A 17055-nucleotide genomic window follows, 5' to 3' on the forward strand; every position below is an offset into this window, starting at 1 on the left:
CATGTTCTGTAGAGTGCGCTGCTACATTAAAGGGAGCACAGAACATGTGCAGTTTTTTTTTCTCTTCTGCCTCATACCATGCAATTGTCAGTATTAGTTGCATAATACTTCTGGTCAGTGGTGATATCAACTTTCTACCAGTGCACTTATGCAACATCGCTGAAATTAGTAAATTACACAATGGCAGAAGAGTAAGGGTCATGCTTTAGGTGTTTGCCATATTTTTTCATAAGCATAGTTTTCATTGTTTGATGTTACCAAAACCAGATCGAAGAACATTTCGCTCTCCTGTCTTGCACAGACCAGAGAGAGAGAGAATTTATTTACAGAAAGGTAGAGAGGTCGGCCTGAGCCATAGTTTGCTCTGGCCTGCTACTCTACACTGGGGAAGGGTGACTGGGGAGTGAAAGTGATGAATGACGATGGTAAGAGATGATATGTCCTTATTAGGCTGGGTAACTCTACAGACGTGCATTCAGTCCAGTGGTTTCTAAGAAAGTGATGACGGCTCATATAACCACATGTGTGCTGCTGGCGTCAGGCCAAGGACCTAACACAACCTCATCGGTTAATGGCCGACTAATATATCGGCCAATCGAAGATATCAGTTGCTGACGTTCGCTTGCATATGCTGGACAGTCGCAAAATATATGTTCGAGCATTTCTGGCAACCGACAGTGACCACAATTGGGACCCGTGTCATTACAGCCAATCAAGTGGGTGCAACGTCTCGTGTAAGCCACACCGAGGCGAATGCGGTGGATAATGCATGAGAAGCAACACATCAACACAGCCTGGCTCTTCAAACCAAAATGCACATATGCGTGATCCAGAAGAATTTATATGCATTTGCATGTTAAAAAAGCCACTAGAAATCTACGCGTTTGAATGGGAGACCACGCTGTTTGGATATGTTGCGTGCAAGTGCTTAGATATAAAAGCTGCAGTTCATTTACTTTACTGCTAGTAGTGTTTTAAGAATGTGGAGCATTTATCAGTTTGATCACTAAATTGCTAATTTTTTTGTTCACTTCAGCAAGACAAGAATATGCATTCTTTTTCACTGAAAAAAGTGAAAGCCAGCAACATTTAACTAGCTGCTGCTTTGCAACCTATTGTTTTGTGATGAGTTGTATGGAACAGCCTATTGCAAAAGTATATAGGTTACTCACACTTTGATCACATATGCTATTCAAATTCTGTTGAACACTTGACAATCAGAACCCACCTATGAATGAAATGTATGAGAACTGCTTTTATTTTCACGAGCTTACAATTTGTGACGGGCCACAGAAACTCTAGTAAACAGCCAGCACTCAGCCTGGTGTGTGCACTTAATGCGGCCAGTACAAAGACTTTAGTCAAAAGACTGCACACGTAAATGTTTGTGTGTTTCGAAGCTTGGATGCATAAGCATGCATTTGGGTAATGGTAAATTCCATTGGCGGATTCGGAGTGGCCGACAAACTCTGCATTGGAGCACTCCACTCTGCTGGAGGGTGGCCAATGGAACACACGTGCTCACACTGGAGTGAATTTCAGGTTCAGAATAGAACGTGATGCGTGCATCCCGTTCCCTGTTTTTGGCGAATAGGAATGCGTCCCTGTTTTGGGGGAATTCTGGTAAGGCGTATTTGGGGCGTGTTTGTATTACACATCATGCAGTAATCACCTATATCGCGTGCTTACCTCGCGTTATCGCTGCATGCCTGGCACACCTCGGTCACGATCGTGCAGCTATCAGCCTAACACAGCATTTTTTATTTGAAAATGGCGAGCGCGCAGTCCTCGAGAAAGACAACAGAAGCAAGCTAGTTGAAAAATGCCCCAAGCACTCTTATTTCCCTTGGTGGCTTGAATAGTGAGAACAGGGGAGAAAAATTAGAAAGAAAACTATAAAATCGGGGTCTTTCGAGCCAAAACTGATGGTGGGGGAACCTTGATGAATTGTGACCACCTAGGCTACTTTAACAATCGTTTTTATTTAAGTACACAGGTGTTAACTATTACACAATCAAACAAGTGGCCTTATGCTCACTAGTCGTCATGGCAGGTATGAAAGCTTTTTTTTTTTTGTAATACAGTGCTACCACATAAGAAAATATACAAAAGGCTTGTTCAAGATGTGGACTGAATCCAAGACATCAAAGTCACAAGCTCAACTATTGCAGTCCTATGCTCTCTGGCAAGTACAGATGGTGACGTTTTTTTATTTTGTGTACAATAACTGACTATATTAACAATTGTAGTGTTTCCAACATAAATATATGATTGAGTAAAAGATTACTGGTGGAAAAAAATTGCACCTCTTCATTATTTGATGTTTGATTCGTACTTGAAGCTATGTATTCATAGTTGATTCCTATTTGAAAATTTCCATATTTGCACACCGCTACTTTTAACCCAAACAAAAATTCATAGCCTTGAAGTGTTTTAACCACGTCAAATCAAGAAAATGCTGCATGATTCAAATCGGCCCATCTCGAAGTTGCTGCATTTAAAACAAAACAACCCTATGTTTGTCCCATTGCTTGTACATGTAGCGCATTTGAAAGTGTAGGTTGCATTTCTGGACTCTGGAATATTCTGCGTTTCCTCTCGTCTTGGAAACATCATGCTGCCTGGAGTGTTAAACTCCTTGAGTATGTACGTTTTTCACAACATGCGGAGAAAGTAATCGGAGCACATAATGTGGTTTTTAAAAGCGAGTTTAATACAAAGCGAGATGAGCAAAACAGCACTGCAATTTGTGAACAAGCTTGTTCAACAAGCATTTTTCACACAGTATACTCAAAGCCACACGCAAGTCACTCCTGCACTCATAAACACAGATGCAATCGTACACTTCAGCAATAATGTGATCTATATTTTTGAGTACAACTGTGTATAAGAAACGGGTTGTTTTCATTAAAAGAAGGGGGGGGGGGGGCTGTTGCTGCACAAATGTGTGGGTTTTTCAACCCGAAACTTCAGATACCATAATTGCCTAAAATGGTTTCACTGTACGGCATGCGGCGTAAGATAAAAGAAACGCTTACTTTTATTGTTGTAAAATTGTATTAAGCTGTCAGAATCTCGCAGCTGTTTGCATGCTTCGAGAAACTTCAAGAATAGAGAATGAGTGGTACCCACTTAAATATGTGCTTGCTTTTTGAGAACTACATGCATTCACAGCCTCATCCTAGTGTCAAGTTCTTTGAAAATTTCCCTTTCACTTGAAATATCATTACACGCATTATCGACATTGTTAAGTGCATATGCAGAAACACTGTCAGAAGTTCAGTCGTCTTTAATAAAAACTCTCCTTATCTTAATGAATTGCAGATGTCTACAGACCAGCCAACAATCTGATCTCGTATTTGTTGCATTTATATTATAAACAGGAGTACATTTGAACTGCATATAATAGTTACGTACAGTTTAAATATAAGAATGATTGAAGTGCACCCTATAACATAGGAAACAAGCTAGTATTCTTAAAGAAATGTGCATTTTTCCACGTTGTGCCCAAGACGATTTTTGCACAAGGCAGTGATTCAAACGTCTTTGCTTTAGTTGAGTCAGTTGCAATAAATTTTACTAGGCTTTTTAAAACTTAAATTTCTTTATAGTGAGTGGCTTGTCTCTATTGTATAGCTCCTCATTTTCTGTTAATGAGTAATGGTATTAAATTTTCTCTCCCATTGATTCTTCTATGGCCTAATTTTGCAAACATGACCATTGAAATAAGCTGAGTCAGCTGATATCATAAATGGAACCTAGAGCTGTGCAGGTGGTTTTTTTCGAGGGCTGAATGCTTTTTTATGAGCATGTATATTTATTTTATAATTGCCATGCTTTGTAGTTGACAAGAACCCAAAAAATTAATGAATAAAGATCAGTTTCATGTGACCATGTCCAAATCAGAGTTGTTTTGCCAGGCCCAGCTCCATGAATTAAAGGAATATTTATAGCACAAAATTGTGAAAGCAAACAATAAGTAAAAGCTGTAATGTGCTACAAATTGCTGGCAGAATCGTGATCAACCATGCACCACCTTTATAAAGGGGCCAATGCCAAGAGTTATTTATGAAAACCAAATGTGCCCAGATATAAAGCGGGCATAAAATAGCTATTCCTCCCATTCTACACATTTCTTTCTCATCACCAACGTAGACAGAGTGCTCTTTGGGCTTCTGAAAAAGTGCACCAAAGGGGAAAAAAATGAAATTGCTATAGTATTTCGGTCCCACTGTACAAGAAACACTAAAGAAGCAATCATTCTTGCTCTATTTGACATTTCTATCTATCTTGTGTGCTGTGGCACAAAGCTTGTAGTATAATTGCAGCTCCCTATATGTATGTGTGCAGCCTGGAAAAAAAAAAAACACTGCCATAAAGAGTGTACTAATTCGCAAAGTGTGTCTACGTCATGTTTTAGCTTCCTTTAGCGCAGAGACAACATACACGAAGCGCACATCAACACTTATGCACGAAGTTGTTTGCGACATAGCCACAAAAAAACACAGAAGAGGGGCATTACACAAAAGTAAGATTATTATACAGATTGCTACACTGCTAGTAAAAATTCGCATTTTTTCAATCAAAAGTGTACAGCAGTCTAGACACAGGCCTAAATTCTTTGCTGAACTTCATGTGAGAAGATGACTTCAAAATAGTTTCGACTCTCGGTAATTCAAACTCGATGGGACCTCTGAATTTTCTTTGAACTACCAACAAGTTTGAATAATCAGAAGTTCTCAGATATACGACTGTGGGTGAGATGACACCACACACTGTGATTAGGCATTGATATTATCAGACTTAAAAAAATTTTTTTATCTTGTTTTTAACCATAACTGCGTGCAATGGACAGAAAGCACAGCTATAAGGTCCATAAATTTATCGGCCATTTACTGCTGACCAGAGTTTTTAAAGACATCGTGAATTGCCAACTGCTTCTTTCCTATATATGCCTTCAGCACAAAGCTCTCTATACCAGTTTAGAAGTATCACGGTTTATCATGTGTGTGCTTCGTTTCAAAGATTGTTTACTGTGAAAGCCTTTTTTCTTGAAGGCCTGAATGCTTATTTTTTATTTTTAGACCGTTTTAGACCGTTTTTACTTTTTATTTTTAGACCGTTTTAGTAGTATATAAGCACGCAAATTTTTAAATGGTAGTGCGAAAGCAGCAGATATCTTCTGGTACAGCACCGCAAAAAGTATGAATTAACTAAATGATGGAGTTTGAATTAAGAAGCTTTTAAATACACTGAAAGAATAAAAGGCCAACCAAAAATTAAATTTTGAAGAAAACCGAACGTATAAATGATCAGAGCTTGAGTTATCGCAAGTCCAGTGTATGAATGTAACAGTAGTTTCGTATATTTGGGCTACATTTTGTACTAGAAACGTTTAAAAAAAGTAAAACGACAGTTTCTCTCTGTTTTTCTTTTCATTATATACCATTATTTGTTCCTGGTAAACAATTCAGTAACCCAGAGAGTGAGGTTACTCAAATCTACACAATCCTGAGAGCAGCTAATATGAAAATTTACAGCTGAATGCATTACCATCGCTTAATTTAGTGTTCTGTTTAGCAAATCTTGTCTCTGCTCGTGGCATGACTCATCATCAGTATTTCATGTCCACTGCATCAAAGCAATTTCCAGTAACTGACCTGCTTAAAGGGGCCTGCGACACTTTTTGAGCATGGTCAGAAAACGCTGCCGATCAGTAGTAGGGGCTTCTCACAACACCCGAGCCAAATATTATAGCGCAGAACGGAGGCTGGAATTCACAATAAATTATCAAAGTCAGCTAAAAATAGCTTTCTCTTCTCTCGACAAATTACGAAAAATAAGCCCAGGAAGCCCATCTATCAGCCATTGGCTGATTTGAACATGGCGCGCTCGGTTGTTACAGAGGTCGCCGCGAAAGGTCGTCAATTGTCCACGCATGCGCGCGCGATCGCACTTAAAAGTTGCGTATCCGAAGAAAAAAAAAGAAAAAAATTCTCAACGTCACAGAGCGCGAGTGACCTTTTTTGTTTGCCCCTTCCATCCCTCCCTGCTCAGCTTCCAGAGCTTTCGTTGGGACGAGAGAAAAGAGAATGTGATTGCAGCGTGTGACAAATCTTTGTAACTCTGCTCGTACTGAACGTATTCTCAAAATTGTTGCAGTGTTCAATTTGTGAGATAACACGCTTTCCCAGTGAATTGATTCCATGGTTACTCGAAAAAGTGTTTCAGGGCCTCTTTAAGTACACCACGTCAGAAACCGGCAACCGTTTCTCAATGCCTTGAAGTGCGGGGGTGATTTCTCCCTGATTGTGTGTTATCTACAGCAGCACTGCTGTAGATAACACACAATCAGGGAGAAATCACCCCCGCACTTCAAGGCATTGAGAAACGGTTGCCGGTTTCTGACGTAGCATGCTGTAAGGGCCCACGTAGAAGAAAACACATGACTTGCATTCAAGACTGCACTAAAGTGCATTCAATCTATTTTGCTGCGCTTGGGTAGCACTCTGGGCCATCAAATACTGACAACACTAACAGCCGGCCCTGACTTGTGGCGGCCCATGTTCAACGCAAAGGCTGGCTACACTTCAGTTTCGACCAATGAATTCTGAAGGCATGCGCATATGAGTGCACCACTAAACCGCCAGTTTAAAAGAATTGCTAGCTGTGCACTTTGTGGTGGCTGCTTAATCTGCCACTTGGCATTTTGGACCTGTATCATTTCCACCTTCCCGTAAGAGCAGAGTCGTATATGCTGTCCATATTTCTGATGTGTAAACATTACTTTGCGGAGCATACATAATTGCACTCGTGCAGCATTACCTGGCTCAGGTGCTGAACAGAGGCATCAGTTACGAGGGTGCCTGCCCCCATTCCTGTACTGATTAGCAACCCTAATTCGTGACAGTTTGGTTTTAGACGAGTAGTATGTTGCCCAATGAACCTTCCGTAAACACGCTCACAAATTTTAAATACAACAATGACAAATTTGTTTCGTATATCTCACTTAATACACAGTTACTATGGCTTACTGCCTTTAACCAGCTCCACCTAAGCTAATGGGAAACTTGCACCTCTGGTGCTGACTGTATTCCTACATCATTGCACGGTACCTAAACGTGCTTCAGCTGATACGCTTCAGTTAAAATTAGAACTATTGTCAAGATCACTTTATAATAGCATAAGTATAACAAATGTACACTGTGGTTCTTTTTGAAAGGGAACTTGTGAGCACGTGACCTGCGCTTTGCCGCGGCTGCCTACAATACCAACCATCAACCGATAGCAAAAGAAAAGATGTTGGCTTTTGGCGTCATCTATTGGCAAACAAAACGAGTTATGGCCTCTGGACAAGCACTGCGAGATACTGTAAGCAGCCATTGTAGAGAGCAGGTCAGGCGATCGCATGTTCCTTTCCATAAAGAAGGACAGTGTATTTGGTAATGTGGAAAGGAAACATATACAATAGCGAGGTTATTTGCATAAAGCAAAATTTAAGAACCATGGCTGTGCATGTGGCTTGAAATAAAGTGAAACCATGCCTAACAATGTCATTTTGAAATAACTGCCAAATATAACAAAGCAACACTGTGATTTCCTTTAAACTACCACAGATGCTTATGCATATATGAACCCATTTTTATTTCATAGTGACCATTTATCTGCATTCCACCTAATCAGGCTGAAATGTAGTAGTGCTAGAGGTGAAGCAATGTGACACTCCTGCGAGCATTCAGCTACCAATTATGTGCCTAACCGGCTGCACTGCAATGTGCCACACACTATCGCTGTAATCTCGCCACTACACTCGCTTAGGGCATTGTGGAACCAAGATTCCGTACATTAGTTGAGGTTTCAAGTTTGTTATCGTGTAACACAGAAACCAGAAAGAAAACTTGGGCATGTTTGCGGCAATTCATAATTGAAAAGCTTCAGTCCCAAACATACATCGACATAGAAGTATTGTGTGCCTCTTTTTTCCTCTGTCCTTGTTTGTATGTATGTATGTATGTATGTATATATGTATGTATGTATGCATGAATGTATGTATGTATGTATGTATGAAAGAAATGTGAAAGGTAGAGTGCTCTGTGTGAAGGTACATCGCTTTAAGATACCTAGTGCAAGCTGCAGCCGCAACGAAAAACCACATGCGAAGCCAGGTGGTCTTTCTCATTGGGGTAGTGTATCACATTATAATCCACTTTTATCCAACCTTTGTTGTAGGCTTAGAGGAAGCCATTCCTCTAACAAATTGGACAAGCCACAAGGCCCGGTATATTGTTATAACTAGATATGAAACACACAGTTACAAATATGAATTATATCTTGCATGGTGATTGCAAAAGGATAGGCAGTTTGTAAAAGCAACAGCAGTGCACTGCAAACTTTTCGTATTGTGCATTCACAAGACCCATTGCACTGACACTTCTGCACACCCATTGATGTAAGAGATTGATGAATTTCCACAGTTAAGAATGCAGTAAAGAGGCAGCAAAAAATCGATATCACACAATTTTCAGCAGTGATCTGTGGGATTTTGCATCAGGTCTGTAGCGTACGATTTCAATTAATGACCACACCATATTTCTAGGCAATCATGGCTGTAAGGGTGAACAACAGATAGTACAGACGACTTTACGTAAGACACATAGGCACCACCATCTTGGGCTGTTGAAATTAAGGTTTTATTTTTTTTTATGAATTTAATAGGATCATGAAATGAACAAATGCAACCATCTTCATAAACATGCACTCGCCATAGCACTGTTCATTTAAATGGCAGCACAGACCCCCCCCCCCCACTTGTAAAATGATATATAAGTGATGGAATTTACAAACTTCAACTCAGTCTTCTAGGTTGTTACAGGAAAACTTTACTGCAAATGAAGAGGAAATGTGCAACCACACAAGGTTGCAAGCATTACACAAAGTGTTTTAAATCAAAGTCGTAGCTGGATTTCCCGGGACTAGACTATTACACACACTCTAGGACAAGCACGCACCAGCAAAAAGCACATGGTTGTGGCAAAAATGGTACTACAAAAAGAAATAAAAGCCGCGAGAAAAGCAACAAGAAAGTTTACAGATTTATAAACATCTGAAAACACGTTTGCTTAAGTCTCACATACCATGCCTTGAAATGTAGCTTTCTCAGTTTTTTTTTTTTCACTCTTTCTAGAAAATTCAGGCTGCTTCATATGCAGTGCTATACTTCACTTCAATTTCGAGAACGGTATATTACTAGTAAGCACTTTACATGCAGGGGATTTTGTAATAAATATCACACTTTAGCATCACACTACACATATGCACTTCTGGAAGAAAGAAAGTTAATATTGTGTATATTATAATACACTTTATACATCGCATTAAACACACACACACTTGTCCTAGAAAAACAGAAAAGGCGTCGTGCACTTCTTAAAAAGACGCACTCCTCAGAATGGACGAAAAAGAAAAAAAAAATTACACATGCCTCCTCGATGGAGAACAGTTTGTAATGATCACTGCACCTACACAAGTGATGCAATGCTTCTTGGAATGGACTTCACACAATGAACTTCGTTCGCTCGGTCACAACTTGTTGGCATTTCAAAAGAGTTTTTTCACACAAATCACAGTATTTTGGCAGACAAAGGCACTTTTTTTTTCTTTGTCCCAGCTCCCCCACACACGCACAGAAACGATCAGCAGCGGCAGTGGTCAACGAATACATTGTTATGAGGTGCCCAAATGTTAGGGTGACCTTCGAAGCTTTGCTCGCAGATGACAGACTGCACTTCTAGCCCCTAACTGTTGCTTTTCTTCTTGCTTCTTGGAGACACAAGTTCCAAAAGTGGTTTAAGTAGCACAAACTTTAACATCAGCATAAAAAAAGCTGCATCTAACTTTAATATAGTCCTATTACATATTTATCAGCTTGTATGCATTATCAGACTGACATCAGTGAAACACATTATAGGTTCACTTTGCTTTGCTGTATGCATGTTTACTGTATCAAGGTTATCCTATACACAAGCAACAAATCTGGGAGCAAAGCGCTGCTGCAACTGATCGCTGCCAAAGCGTGCAAGGAGGTGTACTGGGTCAGCAGCTTTGAGCCCAAACACGGCAGGATTAAAGGCCCCTCCAGTCTCCCACGCGCTGACGCAGGCACACTCGTCGGCAACCCCCAAAGGACAAGCAGCAAGTGCCTGAACAACAGCACTTGCTCGTGGCACCCACAAAAACATTCTCAATTGGAAGGAAAAAAAAGCTTTTGGCAGTAGCACGCAGCACGACGCGAGATGTTCCAAGAAGGAAAACAGGTCTACAGCATACCACTAAGATGACTGCACAAGAGACCATACTAATGAAACAAAAGTTCTTAACGAGACCAGTGCGAGCAAGAAGGGATGCTGCTAAATAAACAGAAAAAAGTGTCGCAAATACCAGTGTGGCGTATTGTTACTGCTTGTTGGAGCGACGACACATTAGGAAGTGAACGTAAAGACGAAGCACTGGCAAGAATCATTCACAGACAAGTCAAAGTTACAATCACTCTGTATCCGAAAACTTCGACCTGCATTTCTTTTTTTTTTTTTTTAGGCAGATGTGGCAGCCAAGGAAACTTCCTAGGCACTGAATGTACAGCACTGCCGAATGTATTTCTAAAGCTTCTTTCTGCTACGAAGCTGCAATTGCCAGTGCTGTGCTACGAGAATCGACCAACATTACAGCCATGCCATTCAGCAGATGCCACGGCATTTGCTTCACTTATCTTGCTGAAAGCTCAAGCAGAATAATCGATACGAGTGATAATGGGTCAGATAAACTCAGGCTGAGATCTGAAACTAGCCCTGTTAAGTCAACTGTTACCGAGGTCAGATAACACCTGTGTGCTTCATTCTCAGCTTTAACAAAAGGCATGCAAGGCGAGTGCACTTTATTTTGAACTGCAGGCAATCACCAATACGTATTAGCGGTTAGACTACTTTTTTTCCTAAGTCTATACAATAAATGGGCCACTTAGTAACTTATGAGATATTGTCCATGTAGAACAAAATAACATAGGCAATCTATGAGCCAAGCAGGCTAATGAACACTGAACGCTCTCCTGTATAAGTGATCATCGTAGCTTTATAATCAATACGAAGCAAGTTCCAAAATATGAGACTTCACTTCTTGTGCTTTGAGCTTCTTCATTAGCATGCAACTATAATAACTATTAGCTAGTTTCCTGGGCATCTCAGTACAATGATAACAAAAACTAAAATATTGATTTAATACATGGACCTGACACACTTTTATCTAAAGAACCCATAACAGAATGACTACAGTTATATTACGTTTTCTTAACTGCATTGTAACTGCAAGTAACTAAACAACCTGTCAAGTCTGCACCATCCCACGTGGCTGTGCTGTAATACTGTGACTTTGGCTGCAAGAATTATTCATCAACTTGATGCATCTCGACCCTCTGTGTACTACGTATATGCTTTTTTTGGCATATGCTCCGGACTTATGCAAGCAGGAACTGCAGAAAAACTTCCTTTCTAACACAAAGCTATTCAGATCAGCTGAACATAAATGAATCCTAACATGCTGCTAACAGCGCTGAGATGTTAAACAGTGAAGAAAGTCAATAGGCATTCATGGTCTGAAAAAGTGTTGATACAAAACATGTACAAAAGAGGAACTAAGAGGTGACAACACAGAGAAAGACTTAATTCGATGACGACATAGGGCCGCGGCTTTCCCAGCAATATTAGCAGACATTTTTGTTGTTCTTTTAGTTTGTTTTGCATCCAAGCTTCGTTACGTCTTTCTTGTGAACACAAGAACAAAAACAGACCCATAAACAAAGAGAAAGTCTACCGTGAAAAGGTTTAAAACAATGACAACTTCCCTGAAGTGTTTTCACAGTTCTATGCAAAGTCACATGAGGTAATCTTCTCACAGAAAATGACTTCTAAATCAGAACAGTACCACGGCTCAAAAACTACAAACTATAAAGTAGAGAAGGGCGGTTAACGAACTTTATGAACAAAAACAAGAAGAGGGTGTATAGTAAACAGCTGTCCCCGGGTGGTTGCATGCCTCTATACCTCAGCGGGGGGTGGCAGTCGGCCACTATCATCGCCTGTCTGGTGGCTCGTCCAGTCGGCCAAAGCAATGTGATTTGTGTCGTTTCCCTAGATGCCCACCAGTGCGCGTGGTGTGAACAGCACCAGGGCCTGCTGGTTCACACAGTGCACGGTGAGCAGGGAGATGAGGAATACGGCGATGCCTCCGATGAGAACAGACACCTCTTGCCGCAAGCTGGGCATGAGGAACACCTGCAGCGATGCCTCTTCCCACACGCTCTCGGTCCACGTCGAGTACTCCCGCGTGCTCCAGTCTACGCAGTGGGATGTGGTGGAGTCGCAAACGAGAAGAAAAAGTTGCAGTTTTAGCTGGAGTTAACCACCGATTACAATGGCATATTGTGAGAAAATCAGACAAAGTAAGGTTCTTTGTTCTTAAGCTGTATGACTGGCTCTAAACATTGCCACACGCATTCATTTTCTTATTTTGATGTCATCGGCTTTGACCCACAAAATTTAACCACTGCAGCTTGCCCCACGATGTTTGGGAAACTTTTCAATTGTTTTAGACTATTCTGATAAGAATGGTTTTTTTAAAACAATCACTACATTAGTAGTCTACAGTAACTCATAGTTATAAAGCAATCCCTTCACTCAAAATATTGCTCAGTTTTCAATTTGTTCCGGTCCCCTACCTAAATGTGAGGATATAGAACAGTATTACTCGAGGCGCACGAGGAGTATGACCAGCTTAGAACAAAGTTGTGAGCGCAGGTGTCGCCAAGCGATGATAAGTCATACCGGTGCATTCGTCGGTGGTTGCCACCTCGCCTTCATTTTTCCCCCCAATAGTTACTCACAATGTCATCGATGCAATCACGCGCAAGTCGAAGTAACTTATCGGCTGATCTCCACACTTATATACATGATGAAAAACCATTCACGGCGCATTGTGGCATCTGCAACGTTCAGCGGAGCAGTGAAATTTTCTCGCCCAAAATGTTATCGCAGTACGCAGTTAGTATGCACTAACCGGTAGGCTAAGGCCGCACACTATTGCTTAAGCGGTCAGCGAATGTATTAGACTCTATGAGATTTGGTCGGGGATTTGTCACAACTACATTTCAACCATTAGTACACTTAAAGTGGGTACTCAATAACGAAGGTTGACTGTAACGAGGAATTACTGCAGTTTATTCTAGAGCTAGTACGGGCCCCAGCGATAAAGCTGGAATTTTCTATCATCGATTTGTCAAAAATGATTTATTTTTGACAAAAATGTTGCATCATATTACCGAGGCCAAGAAATGTGATCGTTGTATTCAGCGTTCAGTGTGCATTGCTTGTACATTGATACGTAAGTTCTCTGGGAACTGATTCACCCAGTAGGAGTTTCGTCTTTACCAGTGTGATTGTTGCCTTCTGCAACATCACTAGCACATGACAATATATCCACTTACAAACTAAACACTTGTAAGTGTTATGCAGACAACACTAACAGATCTTGCTTACTCAGAGCTGGCTCGAAACAACGCTGATCTGATAAAGAGTGCTGGAATGAGCAATCGTCTTGAAACAAACAGCACCTTGTGTCGTCACTCGCTTAGGCACTTCAGCTACGCCGCATGCCCGAAACTTGCCTTACACGACCTTCAAATAAAGACGGACAGAAATGCAGCACGCACAATGCCAGGAAGCACCTTTGTTCACTCTTGTAAGCTAGTAGCGCTTTGCCCTGGTCTCGGCAGAAACTAATGCCAACCAAGAAGACCAAGTACCTATATGATCCATGTGTGCACGTGGCTGCATACGATGCCACAGCTAGGCTTGAGAGGGGAGACGCAGAGAGTTGCACTGAACATGACTAGGCACATGGGAATGCGTGGCCTCACAAGCTGAAAAGTTGAGGGTGGCTTCGACTTTCTATCATTTTTACAACTAAACGACATAAGTAGACTCTCATTAAGTGTCCCCTCAAGAGACCAGCAAAATACGTTCCGTTTAACAGGAGGCCCGTTCACTGGGAGATGAACAGGGGTGCAGAATGCAAGAATAAGACTAATCTTGCCAATCTTGTCAGAAACACCTGTTCAATTTAAAAGCAACAGTGCCATTTAACAAATTCCCATTAACTGCGAGTCTACTGAGTTTATTTGGTACCATCCTGAGCAGCAAAAACAGCATCCAGCATAGGAAATAAAAGCTAATGAAAACCATAGTTAATTTTTGAACTCGCGAGGCCATGCACTTCCACGTCGCAATTCACTGAGTGTGCTAGCCTGGCTGAGAGGCAGTGTGGCTTGATTTCCAACACCGGGTGTGCAGGAAGATCATGTGCATCATGCTGATGCATCAAACAGTTTGCACAATTAGCTTTACACACCCTTCCAACCACAACCCGACATGTGACAACCAACACCCAGAGAGCAGGCTCATCTTTCTCCTCTAGCACTCTGACTTATTCAGAATGGCGCTGTCACAATGACAGCACAAACGTGCTTAGAATGTCTATGCAATTGTCATCAAAAATGAATTAGCTTCCTCCTTCTCAACGTAGCCAAAAACTTTCTCACTGCCAAAAATCAGAGATTGGCATCTATCACTGTCGATTTGTCAATTGAAAGTGTATTTTCCACTACAAGCTAACACTAACCTTTAAGTTCGTGTGCTGGAGATCGTGCCAGCGTCACCATCGTGGTAGATCGCACACACAATCCCGTTTCGTTCCCTTCTGGGCCATCCATCCAACTGTACTGGTGAAGCTGAAAAAAAAAAAGAAAAAAAAAGGAAGTCGGTGCTTTACAAGCCTTGGCATAAAGTTACCTTCACTAGATCAGACTCTCAGGAAATATAAATCTCTCAAACTGAAACTGCTTCTTAAATCGAACTGCCTCTGGCATGATTGGTTCCTTAATTATATTTAGCACCTCTGTTCATGTCTCGGTAAACAAAATGACGTTAAAAGAAACATATTTTCAAAGTCCCTTCAAGTTTCATTTGATTAGAGTCTACTGTATTTCAATTCTGAAACTTCCCCTCAACTGATCATGCGAACAAAATTGATTGGCATGAACGCACCTGACCCCAAAGGTGACTTGTGGTACCAGCCTTAGTGGCATTGGAAACAGTTAATCAAATGGTCACTGCACCTTTGGCAGCTGGCACTCTTCGTTTTGCACGTAACGTGTGGCAAGAACAAAACCCATTTGCTTCGTGTGTGCCTAATGTCGGTGGCCACCATTATCTCAAATTTTTCTAATGGTAGGCCGCGGGAGCATGAAACGTGATTCGAAACAATCTCTGGGCATTTATCTGACTTTCAACTGTGGTAGTTTTTCTTCTATTCAAATGCCAGGACCAGCCATGCAATCTGCTTCATCCATCAATCCCAATGATAAGATATAGAAGTGGTACACAGGTTCTGCTGTATTGTTTCTATTCTGCTGTATTGTTTCTGTACACAGGTTCTGCTGTATTCTTTCTGTATTGTTCCTGTTCTGCTGTATTGTTTCTGTCATTTTTACAACTAAACGACATAAGTAGACTCTCATTAAATGTACCCTCAAGAGACCAGTAAAATACGTTCCATTTAACAGGAGGCCTGTTCACTGAGAGATGAACAGGGGTGCAGAATGTAAGAATAAAACCAATCTTGTCAGAAACACCTGTTCAATTTTAAAGCAACAGTACCATTTAACAAATTCCCATTAACTGCGAGTCTACTGAGCTTATTTGGTACCATCCTGAGCAGCAAAAACAACATCCAGCGGAGGAAATAAAAGCTAATGAAAACCATAGTTAATTTTTAAACTCGCGAGGCCATGCACTTCCACGTCGCAATTCACTGAGCGTGCTAGCCTGGCTGAGAGGCAGTGTGGCTTGATTTCCAACACCGGGTGTGCAGGAAGATCATGTGCATCATGCTGATGCATCAAACTGTTTGCACATTTAGCTTTACAGACCCCTCCAACCACAACCCGACATGTGACAGCCAACACCCAGAGAGCAGGCTCATCTTTCTCCTCTAGCACTCTGACTTATTCAGAATGGCGCTGTTACAATGACAGCAAAAACGTAATACAAAAATAATACAAAAACAAAAGTGTGTTCAAAACCAAAAATATCAAAGTTCAGATATCTACTAACATACGTTGGCACACTGACTGCAGTGCTAGTGAGGAGCGTATGCATACTTAGCTCACAGCATGCGTAAGCCCATCAGTGCCAAGTTTTCCTCCAATGCTTTCAGCATCAAATACACAAAAAGGGGTAACAAAAGTACCATCACCACACTCCCATTCTCACCCTGTCTGCATCGGCAAGTGAAGTGCAGTTTTCCTTGGTGACCTTCTTGAGGTGTTCACCCGTGAGGTAGGCCATGACCAGCCGGGTCAGGACAGTGGACGGATTGATTGTGCGGCCATTCGGATCCACACTTACGTATAAGGGGAAGGGTTTGCTTCCTAGGCAAAGAGAGCAAAGAAAATGCTTTCAAAACTCTCATATCATCTGGACTTGTCCCAACCCCATGAAAAGGCCAAACATCAAATATTTGAACGCACAGCAGTGGGAAACCACACTACTTAGCTCAAACATCTAAGACCAACTACAATTGATCAGGCAAGCCGAAGATGCCACTAAGGCCCAAAGACTCAGCTGCCATCTAGGATAGAAAATATAATTCCGCTGAAGCTTGCCGTTTCCATTAAAGCTGTTTCTCTCTCTCTAAAGCGCTTTCCCAACAGGAAGAATGGAGATAAGAAAAGCTTCATATTGTGCATATCTGACCTGCTACAGTAAAATCTCAGTAGAACAAACACCACTTTAATGAACTTTACCGATTAACAAACATTAAAAAAATCCCACGCCGACTGCAAATAGTTTTAATGTAGAATTATTTAACTACTACGTCCTTCAGAATACCTAAATTTTCAAAATAACGAGTGCTAATTTAGTTCCACGTTATATTAACAATGCCTAAGTA

At 41.2% G+C, this 17055-nt stretch overlaps 2 protein-coding genes across 2 annotated transcripts in view; one reads left to right on the forward strand and one right to left on the reverse strand.

Annotated features, from left to right (window-relative positions):
* Positions 1 to 17055, forward strand: part of LOC119172759 (ornithine decarboxylase) — a 96739-nt gene that overhangs the window by 24817 nt on the left and 54867 nt on the right. The gene's annotated exons all lie outside the window — the stretch shown is intronic.
* Positions 8669 to 17055, reverse strand: part of Nct (Nicastrin) — a 32756-nt gene continuing 24369 nt past the window's right edge. The window contains exons 13-15 of the mRNA XM_037423183.2: positions 16377 to 16534; positions 14725 to 14833; positions 8669 to 12385 (exon numbers count right to left, since the gene is read on the reverse strand). Coding sequence (XP_037279080.2) covers positions 12180 to 12385; positions 14725 to 14833; positions 16377 to 16534 — 473 coding nt within the window. The 3' untranslated portion in view covers positions 8669 to 12179. The remainder of the gene's footprint in view (positions 12386 to 14724; positions 14834 to 16376; positions 16535 to 17055) is intronic.

Source organism: Rhipicephalus microplus, chromosome 4, assembly GCF_043290135.1.
Source record: "Rhipicephalus microplus isolate Deutch F79 chromosome 4, USDA_Rmic, whole genome shotgun sequence".
NCBI lineage: Eukaryota > Metazoa > Arthropoda > Arachnida > Ixodida > Ixodidae > Rhipicephalus > Rhipicephalus microplus.